The sequence below is a fragment of the Pterocles gutturalis genome, unplaced genomic scaffold, assembly GCF_000699245.1.
Source record: "Pterocles gutturalis isolate BGI_N339 unplaced genomic scaffold, ASM69924v1 scaffold23313, whole genome shotgun sequence".
NCBI lineage: Eukaryota > Metazoa > Chordata > Aves > Pterocliformes > Pteroclidae > Pterocles > Pterocles gutturalis.
In genome coordinates this window covers 60,473-82,299 of record NW_010123678.1, presented here as the reverse complement: position 1 = coordinate 82,299, position 21,827 = coordinate 60,473, and the positions used below count along the sequence as shown (strand labels likewise).

General features: G+C 35.2%; 1 protein-coding gene across 1 annotated transcript in view; it reads left to right on the top strand.

Moving 5' to 3' along the window:
• Positions 1-21,827, top strand: part of DPH6 (diphthamine biosynthesis 6) — a gene marked incomplete at its 3' end in the record, with an annotated part of 131,776 nt that overhangs the window by 60,609 nt on the left and 49,340 nt on the right. The window contains exons 6-10 of the mRNA XM_010078000.1: positions 2,431-2,525; positions 8,252-8,339; positions 13,644-13,794; positions 15,023-15,154; positions 19,011-19,140. Coding sequence (XP_010076302.1) covers positions 2,431-2,525; positions 8,252-8,339; positions 13,644-13,794; positions 15,023-15,154; positions 19,011-19,140 — 596 coding nt within the window. The remainder of the gene's footprint in view (positions 1-2,430; positions 2,526-8,251; positions 8,340-13,643; positions 13,795-15,022; positions 15,155-19,010; positions 19,141-21,827) is intronic.

The following is a 21,827-nucleotide window of genomic DNA, read 5'->3' as shown; positions in this document are numbered from 1 at the left end:
TGAACTAGACGGCAGATGTAGCAATCCTAAAATTCAGATGAGAGTCTAAGCTGTGATATTGTCTTGAATGTAAGATTCCACTTGCAAAACAAAATAATTGGTCTTCAAAAAAATATTAACATTCTAAATGACTAAAAGTTCTCTTGTTATTGATGACATTTTAAAAATATTGCTGACTTTGTTAAATGAACATTAAGAATCTGTTCTATGAACTGCTGAATAACCTCAGTTCCTGTTGGCATTAGTGGGAACTGAAAATCCTTTAGCACCTTTTATAATTGGTGTTGAGAATGATCTTGAAGGTAGTGACATTGAAAATTAGGATTTCCCACAACAAAGACAGGAAATAATCTTGCGTCTTTTCAGTATTTAATGTTAATTGCTAATAATTATTCTAGGCACTGATGTTTATGAGCAGAGCTGTCAAGTTTGAAAGTGACCTGTAAACAGTCACTCCTTTTATTCCTTGTGGAAAGGTTACAGTTAGAAATATCTTTTCTGGTTTTCTGTAATTTTTATAATAGTTTTGTTTAGGGTTTCTTGCAGTGGAAGCTACAACAAGAGGAAGAATAAAAGGTTTTGACTGTTTTGTAGATTGTCCGTTCTCGTTGCATCAACATTAATTATTCTTGATATATTTGTCCTGTAGATACTTTGTTGCCATTCTTGACAGATGGAGTCCTCTTTTATGTCAGGAGTGTAATTTTTTAATGAGCACTTTGATTAAAGGTTTTCTTCTGCTTCTTTTCTTTAAAAGAAAATGTGAAAGGGAAAATTAAAATTCCTTCTTGTAACAAGACATTGAAAAATGATTTAACACATGTTCCAAAAGAGATTTAGATTTTATAATGCCAGACAACTGAACAGTCGCATAGAGCATTACCAAGGTATTGTTTTCTCAGAGCATTTATACTTTTCTCCATAATAAAAGCTGAAGAGGATTCAGGCCTTTTGTTTAACTAACAGACTTTTAAATTTAAAATATGGTGTTCGATTTTATTAAAACATTCAAGTTCCATGTAGTTCATGCTTTCACACTTAATTTTGAACTATTTTTAGCAAGGATGATGGCTGAAGTTGTAAACATTCTTTGAAGTTTTAAAATAAAAAACTTTGAAAGAGAACCGTAAAGTAACACAAACTATACATTCAGCTTCAACAATAAAGATACTGTATCATTTGAAGGTGTCAAATAGACTTGCTGCACAGATACTCTGTTAACATGTATAAATAACCCAGTCTCATTCTTGCCTAAAAATAGACAAACAGATTTGGAACTATTTTCTAGTCCTCAGACAGAATTATTCTAACCATTTCCTACATGTTGTGGAGAACTACATTGCTACTTTGACTCCAGAAGCATCATGGGTGGGCATCTGTTCCTCTAAGGAAAAGCATAAGGGGGTTAAATAAATATCTCCAATAGTAACATTGGTGTTTGCAGTGGAGTGGGGACTGCAGTTCAGCTTCTCGAGAACTTCTTGAAGAATGTTAATGATTGCTTAATGTGAAAAAATCTGGACAGGACTTGCCTTCAAGCAGCTATTGCTGGAATACTTTAAAAGGTGATATAATCTGCTGATGAGGAATTTAATTTCTCCTGCAGAAAAAGGGAGGATGTCCACATGCTCAGGCATGGTACAGGTGCTTGATTACTACCTATCGGTACGGTACATTAATACAGAATTACAGTGAACTATTCAGCAGTTGTGCACTCCTTACTCCAGCAAAAGAGCTTTGGTTCCTGCTCCACAGCTACTCATTTATAAAGCAGGGATTAATTAAAATTGTCATATGTCTTATTTTGAATGTATTGGTTTATATAGTTATGTGTTTTAGTGGGATATCCAGAGCTTCAGGAATATTCATAAATGTATATGTTGATTTAGAAAGTATGTTCAGTATGATTTATTAAAGGAAACGGCGTGTTGTTACCTCTTTAGATTTTGCTTTGGCTTTTTGCTTTTGACTTCTGTTTGTTAGAATTTTTTGAAAGAATGGATATTTACCAAAATGTAGAATACTATTGTTGAATCTATTGCCAAAAGTTGTGTTCACTGTATACTTCTGTGTGAAGTGCTACTTCTTGTGTCGATTTACAGTACAAGTTTCGCACAGAAGGTGAACTATCTGTGCTAAAAATATAGATAAATATGGGAGTCTGAACAACCTTTCATCATGACTGAGGAAGAAGGACTAGGAATTAATTTGTTTATCTGAGTGTTACAGTGCCAGTTCTACTTAAGATATAACACATTGGTAATTTTTAGATCACTGTAGTGCACATACGAAGAAATCGAGAACCCTTTGTATGATATTTCAGCCTTCTAATGGGTAGTCTTTAAGAAAATGCACACTGAAATTTTCAGCAAAATATATTTAATAGACTGCTTTAATGTAATACGTATTTTAATTTCCCTTTTGCGTTAGCTTTCTGAGAAATATGGAGTCCATGTCTGTGGAGAAGGTGGAGAATATGAAACATTCACTCTGGACTGCCCTCTATTTAAGAAGAAAATTGTTATGTAAGGAACAGTTTCTTCATTTCCTTGTATTAAAGCAATGGGAACGTATTCACATTTAGCTTGAGACAACTTTTGTTGGCAGAGGTAGAACATGTCCTCTAAGTTCACAAACACTCACTTTGTTTAACACTGGCAAAGTCCTCTGAAAACCTAAATCAATACCTGACAAGACGAGGCCTTCATAGAGGGCTATAAACTTTTTAGACATTTGCGCTTTCGTTTACTTGCTGATTATGGCCTGCAGTAAAACTGGTACCTACACACTGACACTTTTATCCTTTCATGAAGTGCGAATTGCCTGTAATATTTATCTTTCATTACAGCTACATTTGATAAACTGCCACATCAGTAGCCTGTGGGTTCCATTAACTCTGTGTGTGTGTGTTTTAAGTTTAGCAGCTTAGAATGATAATGATATTTTCTTTAATTATTAGAGGGTATTTTACCTACAAACTTTGCATTAATCCATCTAATTTACACTGAGTAGTTTATTCCTTTGACATAAATTGCTAAAATCTGTGTAGCGGTATATGGAAAATAATTGTGTCTTGATGCAAGTTTCTTTATTAGTCTGTTAAATAGCTAAGCCTGCTTGCTTTGAGTGAGATGTTTTGACTGCTGTTCCTTTTCTTCGCCAAGTAAGCAGACTAGTGATCATGTATTGTTGATACTCGGTCATCTTAGGAGGGAAGGTCAAGATGATGGAGCGTATAGACATGATTAAGGCTTTCCTAGTGAGGGTCTGTTTGTTTCATTTTTTTGTAAGATTTGGATCAGTTATATAAGGAACAGAACCAAGAGCTGTTAACTGTTTCATTGCATGGCATTTGGGAGAAGAGCAAAAGACAAACTGGTAAAAGGGATGGCAGCTACTCTCGCAGATGTCTGCTGACCTGTTGGTTGACTGGAAGATGTGTCCTCTGGTGTGAACTGAAAAACTACATAATTTGAATCTGGAGATAATTCCATGCAGGAAAGCTATGGAATTCTTTAGTGAGAAGATTCAGAAACTAACAGTGTAGAATCTTTAAACTGGATTTAAGTTAATGTGTGGGCCAGGAAGTGAGACTCCTGGAGAAGATTCTCTGAGTGGAACCAGGTGCTAGGTAGAAGCCATAGGTTGTGAGCCAACCTGCTGGCTAGTAGGAGTTGGAAAGTTAAGCAGGGAGTTAGAATTAAATGTGTATGATGTTTGGTAACATTTTATCACAAATAAATTTGGGGACAAAGGACAAAACTCCGCAGTCTGCCCTCAGATAGAATCAGTTCAGTCTCTTCTAGCAGAAAGAAAAATACCATGAAGAAATTGCTAGAGCACAATTCATTTTTGCTTTTAAATCTGATATGATTTCTATTAAACTGACAAATTCTTATCAATTCCAGTAGGTGTCAGAGGCAGAATTTTGTCAAACTTTGTCATTTAGAGTAATACTACCCGTTACCAGACAAATGTGGCCTATGCAGCATTTATATTACAGCACTTGCAACAAAAAATATACTTCAGAGGGATAGCTGGATTTTAACTGAGAGATTGCATATGCTTCTATCAGTGTTTGCACTTAAATGTGTCTGATTGATTGCTTACATTCTTTTTACTTTGAGGCTTCTTATGTTACAGATTAAATCTGGGACTTCATTGCAATTGGATGCATAATTGCCCAGTGCTCCTTTTCAAAGCTTTCTTTGCATTGATACAGCAGATTGGAGAAAATAATGTCAAATCTCATGAGAAATTCTTGGTTGGTGTAGTGTGCAGAGTTTTTTTGGGTGGTGTGCTGTGCTTTGTTTTTTGTTTGTTTGGTTGTTGTTGTTTTTTGGGGTTTTTTGTTTTTCTTGTGTAAAATTTGAGGAACACTTTTAGGAAAGTACATTGTACCCTTGACTTGGGATCAACCAAATACCGGTTTAAGTAGGAATATCTTATAATATATTCTAAATATATTTCTGGCTATTAGTGGTTTAATGACCATTCAAGCAACTAGGAAAAGCTAAAGCAGAGGTGGTCTGGCCAAGTTGTCTTTATTTCTGTTGGCGACACTCCAAATAATAGTAAAAGTTAACAATAAATGCACAAAAAATGCATATAAATCAGTGGGTATTTAATAATAAATATATGGCACAGCAGACTGTTAAGCAGTTACTCAACTAGTTCTAAATATATATTTCCATAATGGAAACTGAATAGCTACACTAGCTTTGTGTATCTATGGTTTGATGAGCCCTGCTTAGCTCTTACATTATTAATGTTGTAAAGACATGCCTTTTGACAGGCCCTTCGTGTGAAATCTATTGCTTTATGAACTTCTAAAGAAAAAGATTAATTTTATTGTGCTTTTCGTTCTTGCTTTTCATATACACTGAAACTAAACATATTTGTAATCATGTTGTTAACTATACTAGTATAGTTTCCAAATGTTTACGTAGGATTGTTTCTGGTATACATCCCGATACAATTTTTGAAGCTTAAATGGAGTTGTAAGAATTACAATTCAGAGGTTAAAACCTGTCAGGATTTTCAGGGCCCCTAAATTCCTGAACTCCTTCAAGATGTCTTCCTGGAGAAAGTTTCTGAGGAAGATGATGAAGATTATTTTTTCCCTCCAAAACACATGTGATAGGTTAAGCTTAGCTGGCTGATTTGTAATGTCCATCGTGAAACAATCTATTTGTTAGCACAGAGATTCACTGAGTACTAATGTAACAGCAAGACATCACAGAGATTGCACCTCTTGGTCCTACCCCCTGACTAAGTGTGCACAGGCATGGTGACACAAATTATACTGTCACAACACTGCCCTGGGTTTTGGTTTTACATAACCTGGATTTTAACTTCAATATGGTATAACAATCAATCACTAGGCAAAAAATATGTTAATCGGAAAACTTCCAGCTTGCCAGTATGACAGCCACTTTGTTTCATGTGAAGGCAAGTGAAAGCAAGGTCTTACAGGCAAAATATTCAAGCAGGAGTCAGATGGGTTTTTATCTCTGCTTCCTCGGTAGACTACTGTAATCCAGTTGTCAGTTTCCTTATGCTCAATATTTGAGAGGTACCAAACATTTTCTGTCCTTCTTACACTGGTATTTAAAGTGCAATTGGTTGACACCTCTAAAAGCTATAAAGACATATTTCTTATCTATGTGAATGACATCTATAAGAAAGGTCCATTTGTATTTTTGGAACACAGAATAGTTTGATTTTTTTCTTGGGTAAATTGGCATATTTTAAGTATTTGGGAAGTTTAATTCTGCACCTCTACACCTTATGGTTAACTCTGTGTTTAGATTTGGAGTTAAAAGTAAATCTGTAAACATGAAAAAATAATCATGTACTGAGAGCACTGATGATACTTTCAGACTTGCTCTAACTTGTCATATTTGTCCTCTGAAAATGTTACTATTTTAATATTATTAGATGTTTCCCAGATCTTCAAGGAGACTTGAGAGATCAGATTATTATGATTTAAAAAAAAAATAGATAATTAGGAAAGTTTTTCCGAAGTCTTCTGAAAATTATCTTCAGCAAAATTCCTGTGTTTCTGTCATAATCAAATATGAATTACCTTACATAGTCATGTTCCTACTCAAAATTCAGACTTTCAGAATTGTGTAATTATCAAGGTCTTTTAAATCACTGTTTTTCATTTTAATATCTGCTTTTCATGTGGTTTAGGGGTTTGTTATTTTTTTACTGTTTCCTAAACTGGACATGACATGTAAGTTCTGGACTTTTATTTTTTTTTTTAATTGGTGACTCGTAATTGGGCACAAACAAAACTGTTCTGCTTTCTACCTATTCATTGCATTTACTATTGAACAAGACTGTAAATTATATCAGTTACAACAATGATGTATGTTTGGAGAGACTGACAGAAAATGAAGTTGTTGGGAAAAATATATTATTTTTCTGTATTGTAATACTATTTTCAGTGCCACATAATCTACCTATTGTGACCCATCAGCTGAGAAATATTGGCATATTAAACTAGATATCATGGTCCCATCAAATACCCATGTGTTAAGCTGTATGTCATAGGAGTGTACTTCATACCAAAAAGAAATATTTATGATTTCTTAATATACTTTTTTGAGCAACAACTAAGTACTTAAAAATTCTAAAGTTATTGAACAGTTAGTGTAGGTATCAATGCTTAGCATATGTTCTGCTGTACTAGTGAATTGGAATGTGCAATACAAGTAGGGCTGCTTCTTTTAAGTTAAATATGTTTTTTTAAAGTTACTAGGTATTCTTTAAATTCAATAGAGACCAGCATTTAATAACCCTAAATTTTTGTTTTTCCTTTCTGATATAAATGTTTTTGTTAATTTAAAGTAGTTAATACATCATTTCAAAGTACTAGACTTCCCTGTGTAGAACTTGAATGGCAAGCAAGCAATGTTTATTGAAAATATCTTAAGACACTCAGGATACCCAGGTACCTGGTGCTACTGGAGTCTTGGTGTCTGTTTTTTATTATTTCTAATGAGGTATGCTATTACTCAAGATTTCCAAAGTTATTTTCTACCTGTTCCTGTTAGAAGACAACATGATTGTTTGAAAAGAATGACTTTAATCTTCAGGGACTGTCTGAAAGATATCTTAAAGGAATAAGTGATATTTTAATCATAAAGAATCTTGATAATAACTCTCAAGAATGAAGCGAAAGGCTTATTTGTCAAATTGTTTAAAAGTTTACTAACAGGGACATGGAGCTGCTTATGCTGAATGTATTTATCATTATTGTGCATTGTAGTGATTATGGTTATCTTAGGAGTTTTGTTATTTTAAATCCCAAAACACATTTTTGGGATACAGATATTTCGTGTTAATTTTACACTTTCATTAAGTCAGTGGAATCTGGCCAAGGCTTCAACTCTTTCCAGTTTGTATGCTTTTTATGTGACATTACTAGAAACCGATCTCATCTCATGGAATACTGTGAAGGTGTCAAGGGCACTGTGATTTCAAGAAAATCATTTGTGTGTCCTTAGCCTTACTTATAACAAATTTCAGATTTACTTGTACTGTGTCAGAGTTTCTCTTATGTTTTCTTTGAGTTTCTCACCTTCTGATGTTTGTTTCCTAGAGCTACCTTTTTCTTAAGTAGTAAAACCATACAGATGGATATAACAGATACTGCCTCTTGTGAATCAAAGTGTGACAGATTGTGTCTGTAAAAATGAAAATGAGAATTGACTAATTTGAGTCAGCATACAGGAAGTTTATCATTGTTACCAACACATTTGGCATTAAAAAGTTGTGTCTAGTAATCTTCAATATCAGATGCAAGATGGTTGAATCAGTCAGTTTCTCAGCGTGAAATATTGTATGTTGTTAGTACCTCAAGAATTAATCCTGGAGCATTAATCAAGAAGAATGGACTTTTAAGAAATCTCCTGTTGATGAAATTAAAAGTTAGCTTTACATTTAAGTTTCTAGAATGGAAAACATAATGGCATTTTTGCTTTCATAGACTACACCTGAGTCTCTCAGTACTGGTCTGGAAGTATAGTTTATTCCATTTGAAAATTTAAAATTAGTGAAGATAATGTTTGTTCAACAATACGATTTCGTATAGCAAACTATTTTTTTCTTAATTGGTATAAATAAGAAATTAATAGATTTTTCCATGAGTTACCTTGGAGTCTGTGTTATGTATCAACTAAGTATTGTCTATACGTAAAGTGATATACTAATATTTGTCGCTAATAATTTTGTGTTTCAGAGATTCAGCCAAGGTGGTTGTGCATTCAGCTGATGCATTTGCACCTGTGGCCTACCTTCGTTTTTTAAAATTACACCTGGAGAATAAGGCAAGTAGATGCAAATTTCATCCTTTAAAGCTATGTGCATGCTTTCTATTTTTATGTTGCTTTGTCACAGTTTGGAATGAAGCTACATGTTCTCATGTGCGTGTACTTTCAAATAACAATGTACATATTTAGTTGAATTTCAGAACTTGACATAAGGCAAAACTTAACACAAGTGCTACCTTGTGTCAGATGAATGAATGGAGGTAGTATATGTGTGTAGCATTTTTCATCTTGAAACCTGAAGGTGCTCAGCCAACGTGGTTCAGTAAAGCACACGTGTAACCTGTGCAGTACAGCTATCCGCACTGTGGAATGCAGCTGTATGTGGAACCTGTATGAACAGTGTTGATTTGCTGGGAGGTGGCATCTCTTTTTGCCGTTTCTGGTTTAAAGTGGATGATTTAAAAACTTGCTGATCCAGAAGTGCTCAAGTTTTAAACATACTGGTTTTTGTTTTATCTTTTCCATATGGAAGATACATCTGATGAATGATTTCAAATCATGTAGAGGAGATCATCCTGGTCAAAGATCTTAAGGGAATCACTAGTAGTTCACTGGGATTCATTGTCTTAGCTTATGATTCCATGGAAACAGCTGAACAGGAATAGGAACTCTAGTGGTTTAAATATTGCAGGCTTCTGTGTGAGCAGAGCTAAAAGGGTCAAAACAGAAGGTGTTTTTTTTCTTAGCATTGGTCAACACTTTTCTATTTTTATTTTCATTATTTTGTGGGAAGAATTTTTTTTTCTTCCTGTAAGTGCTAGTATTTTGTTGAAGAGAGTGCCTCGTGATCTTCTTACTACTGTTGCAGTCATATTTTTATAGGTCTTCTTCCTACTTTGTGCACTTTGAAGATCACTGAACCTCTTCTAGGTGCAGGGATTGTTATAGAACATTATTATATTAGTATGTTACATTTCATTTCTCTTGAGCAGCTACACTTCCTGAATTTCTTTCAATAGATCATGACTCTTTTTCCCCCCTTCTTTTTTTATTTTATTGTCCCAAACAGCTAAAATACCTGTACATTTTTCTTCCATGATGGCCTCATTCTTGCCTTGGAAAGTAAATTGTATTTCATCCTGTCGATTTCTAGTTTGAGATTTCTTTCAAAAATGAAACATTAAATATTTGTGTGGGAGACCCTGAAAAGTGTATCAACTAATTATGTGAAGCAAAACCAAATAGGCTGAATAAAGGAAAATTTGGGAGCAGGGCATGGTGGGGAAGAGTGATAATATATTAATAATTCTTTGGAGGAACTGGCTTTATTGCTCATGGCAAACTTGATGCTAACATGCACTATACATCACTACAATGTGACAGGCTAGGGAAAATGAAAAACACAAAGCTTTACATAAATCAGGCAAAAAATCGTATTAAAGTGCATAACATTTTATATAAGAATCAAGATTTTACTTTTATCTCTTCAGAAGCTCTTTTCCCCTTCTTATATAGATGGTTTAGATTTGGTTAAAGCCTCCCAGTTTCAAGCAGTGTTGTAGTAAATCATATTTCAAACTCATTGTAGATAAATCTGTCACACTCTCAGAGGGTTAAGGTTTACAGAGACCTGCCCTGGATTTTAGTATGTAAACTAATGTCTTGTATAGTTAAAAGGAAAATAGTCTATTTTCTGCAATGGTTATATCATAAGGAAAAACATTAGAATCTTTTGACTATAGATTATTTTATGTCATGATAAAGTAGGCTAGGTTTTCAAGAAGTTATGAAGATGGAGAACCAGACAGTTTTTCAGAGCATAACTTGTTACTAAGTTAGCATGGTTTAACGGCATAATGATAAAGAGATGCCTTCAAGATTGATATGCCTATAGTACCGTACTTTTTTCCACTATTTGGTGCTTACACACCCTACAAAAAAAAAATAAATATCAGTTAGTAACTCAGCACTTAAAAGCTAATCCTTGTGTACTAAAGAAGCATGATCCTGGAGGTTAGATTTGATTTGACTTTGTGGCCTGTTTCTGTCCAGTTCCTTCTGGCATGAATTATTTTAGTTAATTTCCATTTAGGACTTTAGCTGTAGAATTAGACTTTGATGTTACAGGGAACTGGAAGGAATTTCAAATTGCAGAATAATGTTTTGTTGGTGACATTATGGATGGCATCTTTTTTACTACTTTGACATCACTGAATGATACTTCTCCTAGGTAACTTTTCATTTCCCTTCCCCATCATAGGAATATAGATAACCCTTGTAGGCATGTTTTCGAAACTTTTTAACAACTACATTTTTTTTGGTTCACTAATCTGTTGCAAACACTAAGATAATAAAGAAAATATTTTCTTCCTATTCCATTTGATTGCAGATTCCATCCAGTTCTCTGAGAAAAGAGAATTTTTGATTCTCTTTTCATAATAAAGAGACTTAATTTCAAAATCTTTCAGAGTTATTGTGCTTGAAATACTTCAAGGAGATGTATGTGGTCTTTCATTATATTTATATCAAGGAGTTCTGATATCAAGGTACACCACAAAGAATAAAGATGTTATCATCGTCTTCCCTTATGTCTTCTGAGCTCTCTGCCTCGCTGTATTCTTGTTGCTGCTCAGTGGGACAACTATCAGTTTTGGCATTGTGTTGTGATAGGCTTTGATACCAGTTTCTGCAGTGGAGAATGTAAGCTTTGTAACAAGGCAATCTGTTGTTTTCATAAAAGACCACTGCATGGAATTTCAGCTGTAGCAGTCAGTCCTAGCTCCAAGGTTTTTTCAACAGGAGAATTTGGATCTTGGAACGCTTATGTGTTTGCGTAACTTCATTCTGAGTGCACTTACATCAATGACATGAGTTATGTGAATATAGTTAAGCATATGCATGCATGCAGGCTCTGATCCAAAATTAGGTTGGTATCACAATGAACAGTGGGTGTGGGAGAAACAGTATAACAAATGGGAAAATATATTGCTTCTGTGAAGTAACATGAAAATGTTATGTGATAAAATAGGTTCTGTAAGATTTAATTAAAATGTTATAGCAAGCTTGATTTTTTGGTTTTAAAGTGATGAGAATATTATTCAGGAAAAGTTAGTCGTTTGTGGAAGTCTATTACTTTAAGTTTTAAATTCTTAGATTACTTTCTCTGTCGATAGGCATGGAAAACCAACATTTGTGTGAGATTTGAATATAGCTACTAAAGAGAGTCTGGCAGCTCTACTTAGTCTGGCATTGAGCCGGTTCTTGTAGTGCCAGGTTCCACACCTAATACTTCTAGTGTAGCCTGCACCAGTGGTGCTACGGAAAGTGATTGGTAGACTATGTTTTTTGGAGCATTGTGGGAGTCAGCTTTGAATGAATCATTGTGATATATCATAGGCATTGAAATCAACAGTAGTCTGTAGTTATTTTTATGGTCTTTGGTGTGTGTAAGAGAATGTAGAATTTCTAGTCCTAGTAATTTCCAAAAATTTTGCAACTGACCATGTATGTGTGTAAACACGGATCTATAGTTTTATTTATATCTGTGGAGTAATATTGATGCTAGCTTAACAATTTATAAAATATTGAAATATTTGGGGAAAAGGAATGTGACTGTGGATGATAGAAAAACTTAATGTGGCATCACTTTGGGATATTTGTAATATTAACAAATTACAAAGCTGCAGGGGAGTTCTGTAAGTTACACCAAACCATTTGTGATACAGTCTGTGAGTCTCACTACATCTCCATGAATTTTTTATGAAGCACATTTTGCAGAAAACATGTTTAGAAACATAGTTGAAAGAACAATTTTCACAGATGGCTTAAAAATGGAAAAGGTGCTCTTTTCGTGTTCACTTGCAGAGTGTATAAATTCAGTCCTTCAGGTCAGGGAAGGGAGAGAAGCTACAGGTCTCTAATAGTACCTACATAAGATATCTGTAGCTTTAAATCTCTTAAAAGGTAACTATGTAAAGCTTCACAAAAGCGAGAAAAAAAGTGGCTGTCATACTGGCAAGCTGGAACTTTTCTGATTAACATATTTTTTTTGCCTAGTGATGGATTGTTATATCATATTGAAGTTAAAATCCAGGTTATGTAAAACCAAAACCCAGGGCAGTGTTGTGACAGTATAATTTGTGTCACCATGCCTGTGCACACTTAGTCAGGGGGTAGGACCAAGAGGTGCAATCTCTGTGATGTCTTGCTGTTACATTAGTACTCAGTGAATGCCCGTGCTACATACAAATCGATTGTTTCATGATGGACATTAAAAATTAGCCAGTGAAAGCAAGTAATTTAGTAAACCAACAATTTGCAGGAAGGCAATGGTAGCACTTCTAGCACTCTCTGCCTCTATACACTCTTTATATTTCTATAAAGCCACGTCTTGTGGATAAAAAGTTAGCAAGTTTGAAAAAAAATAGAAAAAAAGGAATTTTCTTGGTTCTTGTAGCATAATACAGCTTAAGGTCTATTTCAGTTACAGATTTGTGTTCCTGCTTCTTTATTTTCTAAGTCATACCTGAAGGGTTAGGGGCTATCAGGCAGCCCTCTGCATAACGGCAAAATATGTCAACTGACAGCTGTAGCTGAAGGTGTGTGTAATTCAATGACTGGGAAATGGTATAGATACTGTTGCTTTAAAAGGTGCACTGGGTAGTTTTCTCCTCCTAGACTACGAAAGTGTTTGGGAAGAAGAGAAGGTACAGTGAATTATTTTACTTCTCAAGAAATTACTTTGATGTATAAATCTTGGAAAATTGTCTTTTCTGTTTCTCAAAACTCTGAGCATCTCAAAGTGTGGTGAGTTTGATGGAAGGGATAGTTCCATCTAGAAAAAGGATTTTTTCTTTTTACATGGACTGCATTCATTCAAGGCTCCACAAAGTTTTAAAGCTTTCTTGTTAGATTTTTGCTTGTTTCAAGTGTTCAGTGACAAGTGTTAATGATTACATTTTTGCTTTTGTACTTTTGTTCCCTTTTTCACTTAATTTATACTATTTTTGGAAAACATAGTTGTCCTGTATATAATTGTGGAATAGCACTTCATCATAGTATTCTTTCTCTCTCTTGAATCTCATGGTTTTCTGTATCTGTTTTTCTTGTTTAGTACCAAGTCTGCATTTTTATTCTATATGATATGTCAACAGCAGCACATTGTATTCTGCCAGTTTCTGCAATGTGAATAGTGGGAAATGCTAATGCTGTTGTTCCATGAATTGTTCTAAGCTTAAGTACCCAGTTAGCTATAGTATATTTTGTAATTGAAACCCAAAATTTGGATCATAATATGTGGTGATTTCATACTACCTGACATGCTTGTTTACTTGCTTATTTTATAATGTCTGTCTCAAGCAGGGGGAATCTCCAGGTGCGTCTGTGGTCAGTAGCTGTTCTTGTGAGGTAAGCTGCGATGATGACTGTATTTTCCCTTCATCAGAAGAGGATGAACCACAGAAGAACATTCCGGTCATCTGGAAGTCTTTGAAAAATAATTCTTTGGATTTCAGTGAGTCTTGCACAACTTTCATTAGAAAAATAAAGTTGAATATTTCATGCTGTGGTGGTGTATGCTGTTAATTACTGTAAGAACACTCCTGAAAAGAATGTCTGTGACCTTTAATAACCAGTCTGAAAAAAGAGATCCTATTGCAATGTGATATTCTGATAGGAATCAGTAAATCTGCAGTAATGAAACATTTCAAGCTGTTTTACAGAAGGAGCATAACCCTTTTTTTTCTTGTCCATCCCTCTCCTCCATCCCTCTCCTCCTTTCGACACACATTAATGTGTTTTGTTTTCCTGAATGACATTACTATAGTATAATTATTAATTTGAATGCAGGGATTGAGTTCTATTTCAAAGGTCTAACTGCACCATGCACTACTATTTTTAAATTAATTAAATTAAGACAGAAAAGCAGACTCTAAAATGAAGCGTAAAACACAACTGTTGAACTTGCTTACATAGTATATGAGTCTGTCCCAATTCAAGCAACCTCAGGGTGAGATGCATGATCACGTTTAGCAGCCTAGCAAGTTACTGAGCTGCAGTAACTAATCACATGTCTGATACTAGCATTGCCTCAAACATGAGATGATTAGTGCAAGATAAACCTGAGTTCATAGATTGGTACCTCATTGAAGTTCCACAGCATCGCTGTTACCCTACACCCAAAGATTAGTAAAGTTTTCCAAAAAACTAAGTTTCATAGTGTAACGGTGTTTGATATTGAATGGTATTTAGGCTCTTGAATATGGATAAGTGCCTGGTGGGATGTTAAAAAAATGTCTAAACATGTTATGCATTTCCTAAGATAATCAGAAACAGGTTAAAGACCTAACTTCCCTTAAAATTTGGCATATAAGTTTGAAATAAAATTTTCAGTGTCACGACTTGTGCCAAGTCCATATCAAAACCAGAGAAATTGTAAAAGGTCAGCAAAAATGGAGAGGAGGAGAAATCAAGTGCTGAAATTCTCAGATAAATACTACTTGCAGGCATATTGTCTGAAGGCAGTGTTGCAGAAGGATTTTTCAGGTGTTTAGAAACTTTGTTACCAGTACACTTACCTTTCATTTTTTAGTTTATATCTGTCTGTAAATATATTTTGAAGATCTTTTTACCATTTGTGATTTTTTTTTCCTGTAGAAGTCCTTGTTACTTAAGCAATTTAAAACATATTCTAGGTTAACTTTCCTTATTATAATCATAGTGCTGTTCTTCATTTCCCATAGCTAAGATGTTTGGAAATTCAGGAAAATCCGTGAGTGGTTACCAGTGGTTTTCAGGTATCACTGCCCATCTCCTTCCATCAACAAGCAAAAATGCTCAAGAGGCATCAAGGGAAGCATTTACTTCTCTCCGAGGTGCTTTATTCAGTTAATGCATTATCTGTCGTTAACAGTACTGTTTTTAATCTGGTATTAAGTAAGAATCTGTTTTGTCATATGGTTTTATACCTTTAAATGTTGTGGTTGTCAGTTTGCCATCTCATTTTGCATTTGATTGGAATCATTGATATCAAGACTGCCAGCTTTAATATTGAACACATCATAAATTGACTGGCTTTTGAAGACCCTAGAAAGCCAGAGTAGCATTCATACCACTGTAACAACACTATTTCCACAGTACTTACTCACTTTATAACTTGCTTTATAGCTTTCTTGCAATATATACTGTGTGTGAGAGTATGCATGTGTGCTAAGGATGCTGTCTACTTGCTTAGACACTTTTGCAGCTACCATAATTTTAAATTAAGTTTTCTAGAAAGCTGTTGCACATTTTGGCATCTAGGATTAGGTCAGTAGCAGTAAATCTAATTTATATTCTTAATATAAAGCAGAAATTGGTGTCTTGGGAATCATGAAATCCAGATTCATTACTATCCCCCTCTTACAGATACTGACATGTAAAACAAAATGTTCACATTTTTGTTTTGTATTTTTTTTCGTTCTAAATTTTCAGTAAAGCATGTTATACAGGCTTCTTTTCATTCATAAAATGGAAATATTTTTTTAGTATCTAAATGTGTAGGCTCATATTCTCATTCATGAATTTGTGTGACATACTGTGATATAAAATCTTATTTTTTCAACGTGCAGCAGAGTATTCATGGTTGAATATAGGGTGATAAAGAAACCCTAGAATTTTTTTCAGAAGCAAAGAATACTTTGTAGAAGGTCATTAAACTAGTTTTTGATTGCTTGGAAATCATCAAGGTGAATGTGATCAAACTTTTATTAAAAGATGATAGTATTTAGTGTAAATCTGGGCATAATCTGTAAACTGAAGCAAAAGGGTTGTATAGGTTGTGTAGTTTTATTTTGTCCTCATTATATTTGAATGGAAACTTGCCAGTACAAACACTATATATTTTTGCTTTAGCAGCTGTCAGAAAAGATTGTGTCTCTGACTAGTACAGTAGCCTATTGCTTTCAGCAAATTACTTGCATTACCTGTATTATAGTTTAAAAAAAAATAGTATTTTTCTGATCCGTGGTAGAAAATGTCAGTTCTCACGTTTCCTTTCATTTTTCTCTTTTTGGAAGTGGGTGTGGAAGACTATGAATTATGACAGAATTATGGTTCTGTCACAGCAAAAGAAACAATTTGTTTCTGAGCACTTAACTGATCTGCAAATATGCACAAGGCTTTTTCTGAACTCATACTTACGAGCTATACAGCAGATCAGTCTTCGGTGCTTTGAGAATGGAATAAGCACAGTCCTTTTAACCTCTTTGCTGGGTTAACTGATTTAAGCACCTCTAAAGAGGGTAAGTGCTTCCAAAAGGATTCAGAAAAGAAAAATTATTACTAGATGTTATGAAACATGGTTGTTCTGTAAAGTGGGTGCAATTCTTCTGTTATGCCAAGAACAAGAGGGAATGCAGCACATTACTGTTTACATTTATTTTCTTAAACCCTTTTGTTAAACTTTTCTTTAGATGTGATTGGAAGATGACAAAGATGGCAGTGCTTTATATATAAAGCAGCTCTGGTGCAGCTGTACTATGGCAAAGCTCTATAGGCTTGAAGGGAATTACATAGATTTTTATTACATTAAAATTTAGTCTAAGATTCTACTTCCTGTAGACAGTTTGCTGTCTTTTGTGGTTCTCAGCCTCAGGGTCCTGGATAACCCATTAATTAACCTGTACTTCGGCCAGTGTTATCTTTTGGGTTAGTTCTTTTTAGGCAGTTCGCCCTAAGTAAGGATAAGTCTCACCTGATCATGTTTTATAAATTATTACGAACAATGAATGGCTTGAAATTCAACAGAGAGGCTGTATGTTTTCCCTTTACATCCTGGAGATGTGCTCTCCAGGAAACAGGAGTCCTCTCCTTGGGAAACAGCACTTGTTCTCAAGAACCCAACTGGTGGGTTGGTAACCGGTTCATCATTTATGCCTTTCTACTAGACAGAGTGCTTTATTCTGCTTACAAGCTAGGAAAAAATTATGTCCCGTCATTTCTCTTTAATTCATGCAGAGGAAAAGGGGATTGTACTTTTTGCTTACTTTAAGAAGATTTTTTTAAAATAAAGCTAGAAATTATGAACTTATTCAAATCTCTTTGCCTTCCACTTGCTCTAATACTGTTAGGTGTGCACAAATCTAATACTGTTAAGTGTGCACAAATTTGAGTTAGTTTGTTCTGTTATGCTTTTTAAATTTAGACCTGGGATGGAGGTTCAGTTTGTTTGGGTGTTTTCCCCCTCCAGTATTCCATATAAAGCTGCAGAACTTTTTACTGCAGGCCAAAACTCTTTTTTTCTTGACTAAAATGCTGGCTGGAAATTTGAAAAATGTCCTTGTTTCCTCCTTGACTGATGACGTAGCAGCTGGTATTGACATGGTGATTGCTATCAGGCAGCATTCAAATACACTTATGTTTTTGGACAGGATTATCATTGTGTGCTAGTTTCTCAGATGATATTTCTGGAGATCTGTCTTGATTTTATAGGGGTCCTATGCCAATTGCTACATCATCTCTTATATCGCTTAGCACACACTTCCTTTTCTGTCAATGAGAATTCCCCTCTTCAGATAGCCTACACTAATGGCAGTATGACTAAGTAAAGGTGAGACATTTACAGCAAAATTCAGTATTGGTGTGACCAAATTGACCTTTATGGAAGTGTGCCAACTCCTGAACTGTCTTTAAAAAAAGCACAGAAATGTTTTACACAAGAAGCATTTGTTTCTCACTAAGGCAACAGCCAACAGAGATTGTCTTTATGCTCTTGTACTTCTCCATTGGAAAAGGAATATATAGGTGTATGCAGGTACACACTGTAACGTTAAAGGACAGGATCCCCAAAGTTACACTGAGAAGAGCTTTGCGTGGCTCATTTCAGTTAGGTCACGTGGGCCTCTGTTATTACATATGTCCTATATTTGGAGAAGGTTTTGTTCTTAATTTAGTTTCTATTGGTTATGAGTTACAAAAGGTCCACAGTGCAGAGCTGATTCACATATGTTGTCATGATATTGACTATGTAAGAGTAATACATGCTCCTTAAGTGCTATGACTGGAATCTTCTACACATACACATTCTGATGATCTTCGCTTCCTGGTATCTTTTCTTTAACTGTCTGCTTGAACTTTCCTCTGCTCTCATCTTTCCTTCATTTCTTCTGTGGCTACTTTTGTTTCCTATTGTCTGTCTTACCATTTATAACTCTTTGTTTATGCAGAGATTATTGTTGCAGTGAGGGGTTTTAAAAACAGCTTAGACAAGCATCCCTCTGGAATAACATAAATATTTGATCTTTTCTTTGAAGAGGGTGATGCACTGAAGGACCTCTTATTGTCCTTTCCAGTTCTGTACTTTCGTGATTCAAAGTCCTTTATAGATTACTAGCTGTCATAGACTGAAAATAAAAAAATACGAGATAATAAGACTTACAGATACAAGGAATTCAGGGTGTAACATACCTGCATGCATTAATGCATGATAAGTTTTCTTGGGGCAAGAATTCACCACTGCTCACGGTGGATAAAATTTATTTGTATTCTGTCTGTATATTTGGAAAACTAACACGAGAAAGAGTTGAATGAAAAAAAAAAGAAAGTATTACAGGGAGAAATGTTGCAAAGCCTTCAGTCGTGTTTAGGCAGCTGTTAGGTTATTAGCAGTTGGTTTTGCAGAACAAAAACAGGATGGCTATGCTGTCTTTCTACACATATCTAAATATTCTGTATATTATTTTTATCCTGCAGCTAATATGACTTCAGAGGGATTGAAACTGAAGGATATTATTTTGGTTCATCTGTATATGAAGAGCATGAAAGACTTCAATGTTATAAATTCAGTTTATGTGACAGAATTTGATTTGTGTCCACCAGCAAGGTAGGATTAGACTACTGCTATAGTATATTTATGATACACTGTAACATACTGAATTATTGTTACCATATTTATGAAGCTTTTGTCCAAATGTTTGTGCCTCACAGTCTTAGCAGCAGACTTTTGCTACCTTTTGGAGTAATGATATAAGGGCTGCTCAACTCAAAAACACTGGGGTTGAAAATTGTTGCCTTAATATATACCATAAAGTTTTAAAACGTTCACCCCCTCCCCCCACTCCATATGGCCTTACAGAAGAATAATACATTTTTTTGCAAGTCTCAGTTCTTCTCTGTGGCTTGATTGAGCTGACAAGTCTTTTGTGTTGGTGTAATTTTCTTTTCTTGTTTGTTTGCCTTCCTTGTACTGCTGGCAATGGTCCTCTGAATGTAGCCTAGGATATCATCAGCCCTCTTTGCCTCAAAGGCACATTGCTGGCTCGTGTCCAACTTTGTCTATCAGGAACCTTCAGCTCCTTTTCTGCAAGGTTGCTTTCCAGCCAGTTGGCCTGCAGAATGTACTGGAGCATGGGTTTGTTCCTCCTCAGGTGCAGGACTTCAGCTTCCACTTGTTGAACTTCATGCAGTTCCTGTGTGACTGTTTCTCCAGTCTGTCTGGGTCCATCTGGATGGCAACACAAACCTCGGGTTTATCGACCATTCCTCCCAGTTTTATATCATCTGCAAACTTGCCAAGGGCACATTCTGCTCCATCATCTAGATTATTAATTAAGATGTTGAAACAGCATTGGACCTAGTATAAGCTCCTAGGGTACACCAGGAGTTATTGGCCACGTACAAGACTTTGTACCACTAATCTCTACCCTCTGGACCTGGCTGTTCAGCCAGTTTTCAGTACACCTCAGTGTTTACTCATCCAGTGCATACATCTACTTCTCTATGAGAATGTTAGGGGAGACAGTGTCAGGAGCCTTATTAAAGCCTTTACTATCAATGATTATTAAGTCTTTCTAAAAGTACAAAGGTTTGGAACCTTCTAGGTGACAAACCTTATTCACCTTGTTCTGTTTATTTTGATAAATACAAAAGCAAAATTGTTAGCTGAGGATGTGCCCCAGAGGCACATCACTTGATACTGGGAGATATTTCAAGACAGTACCAATATATACTTACTCTGTTCCTTTTCTTCCTCTGTTTGTAAGCACTTGGCTGTGGTTGAAGATGAGTACTGGACTAGATGGATCTGTGGTTTGATCCAGTGGGGTTGTTCTTAATGTCTTGTGTTTCTGTCAGATAATGATTGTTAGTGGGTAGCTAAGAATGCAAGTATGGAAAGAAATTATTTCAGACTTCTGAATACACTACACTGATGCTAACCCTTTCATTCATAGATCCCCAAATCGTAGCTTTTTAATGTCTGTTGTACAGAATCTTCAAAGTCCAAGTCCACCTTTGACATAATGAAACAGCTTGATGGTCTAGGTATGCAGTAAGTGATTCCTGTGCTATTTGAGTGTGTTGTTGGTTTTTTTCCATTTGAAATTGGGTAGCAAACACCTAGCCCATGAAGTTTTTTCTGCTTTTTGAAAAGTTGTATGTGATAACTAATTTTCCATTTGTAGTTTCTTTATTGCCCTTGTCAAAAGGGTTTCTTATTACAGTAATTCATGTTATTAAGCATCTGAGATAATGTGCTCAGTATGCAGAACTGCTATAGCTTGAAAAATTCAACTTGGATCATAGGTTAATACATGTTGGAAGGGACCTCTGGAGGTCATGTAGTCCAATCCCCTGCTCAAAGCAGGGTCAACTGTGAGGTCAGACCTCATATCTTGTTCTTATTTTAAAACCAACTGTTTAGGCATTTCCTAATGTAAAATACTGTATTTTATACTCTTATTATAGAATATGAAGTGTAGTGTAGGCATGTGAATTTTAAGTATAGCATGACAAATAGTTAAAAGACATTGTTAAGACAATACATATCATGACAGATTCACATTCTCCTACACCATCTGGGTGTCAGAAGAGACTAAAAGAGATCTTGAAGAGGCTTCTTTGAGATGCTGATTGTAGGCCAGGATTACTAAGTCACAGAGGGATGGAGTGTTGATTGTGTGTGCATTAAGAGGAGAGATCTAGTCCCAGCTGTAAACTACACAAAATCTCCACTCCTATGTATCTCAAGTTCTCTTTATGACACTTACACTTCTCCCAATTCAGCTGCTTTCATTTCTCATGCTGCTGCATGTTTTAACCCTTGATATTTGCGTACCCAGCCACGTAGTCTTCCATCACTAAAATAACAGGTAGAAATATTAGGAAGTTGCAGGAAAATTGCTTTTTATTATTATTTTAATGGAAGAAATATATTTATGTTGTATTTTGTCCAGAAGAAAAATTATACAGCAGTTTGCATGGCTGCATCATTGCATTATGCACAGAGACCTGGTTGTGCGAGTTCTCACAAGCTGTGTGCTGGAAGCACTGACTGAGGGGTGTGGATCTGCACTAAATTTGCAAAATTGTCTTGAAAATCTACCAGCCCAAGCAGAAAATCCATTCATCCATGCTTATGTTGATGATAATGAGAATAAAATACTGTATTTGCATGTGGGAGGAGGGGAGAAAAACAGTTTTCTTAGAAGAAATAAGCAAGATAAGAAGAAATTTGTACGGTTATGCTATATGATATGTAAAGAGAACAAGTAATTTTTTTGTTGGATTCCT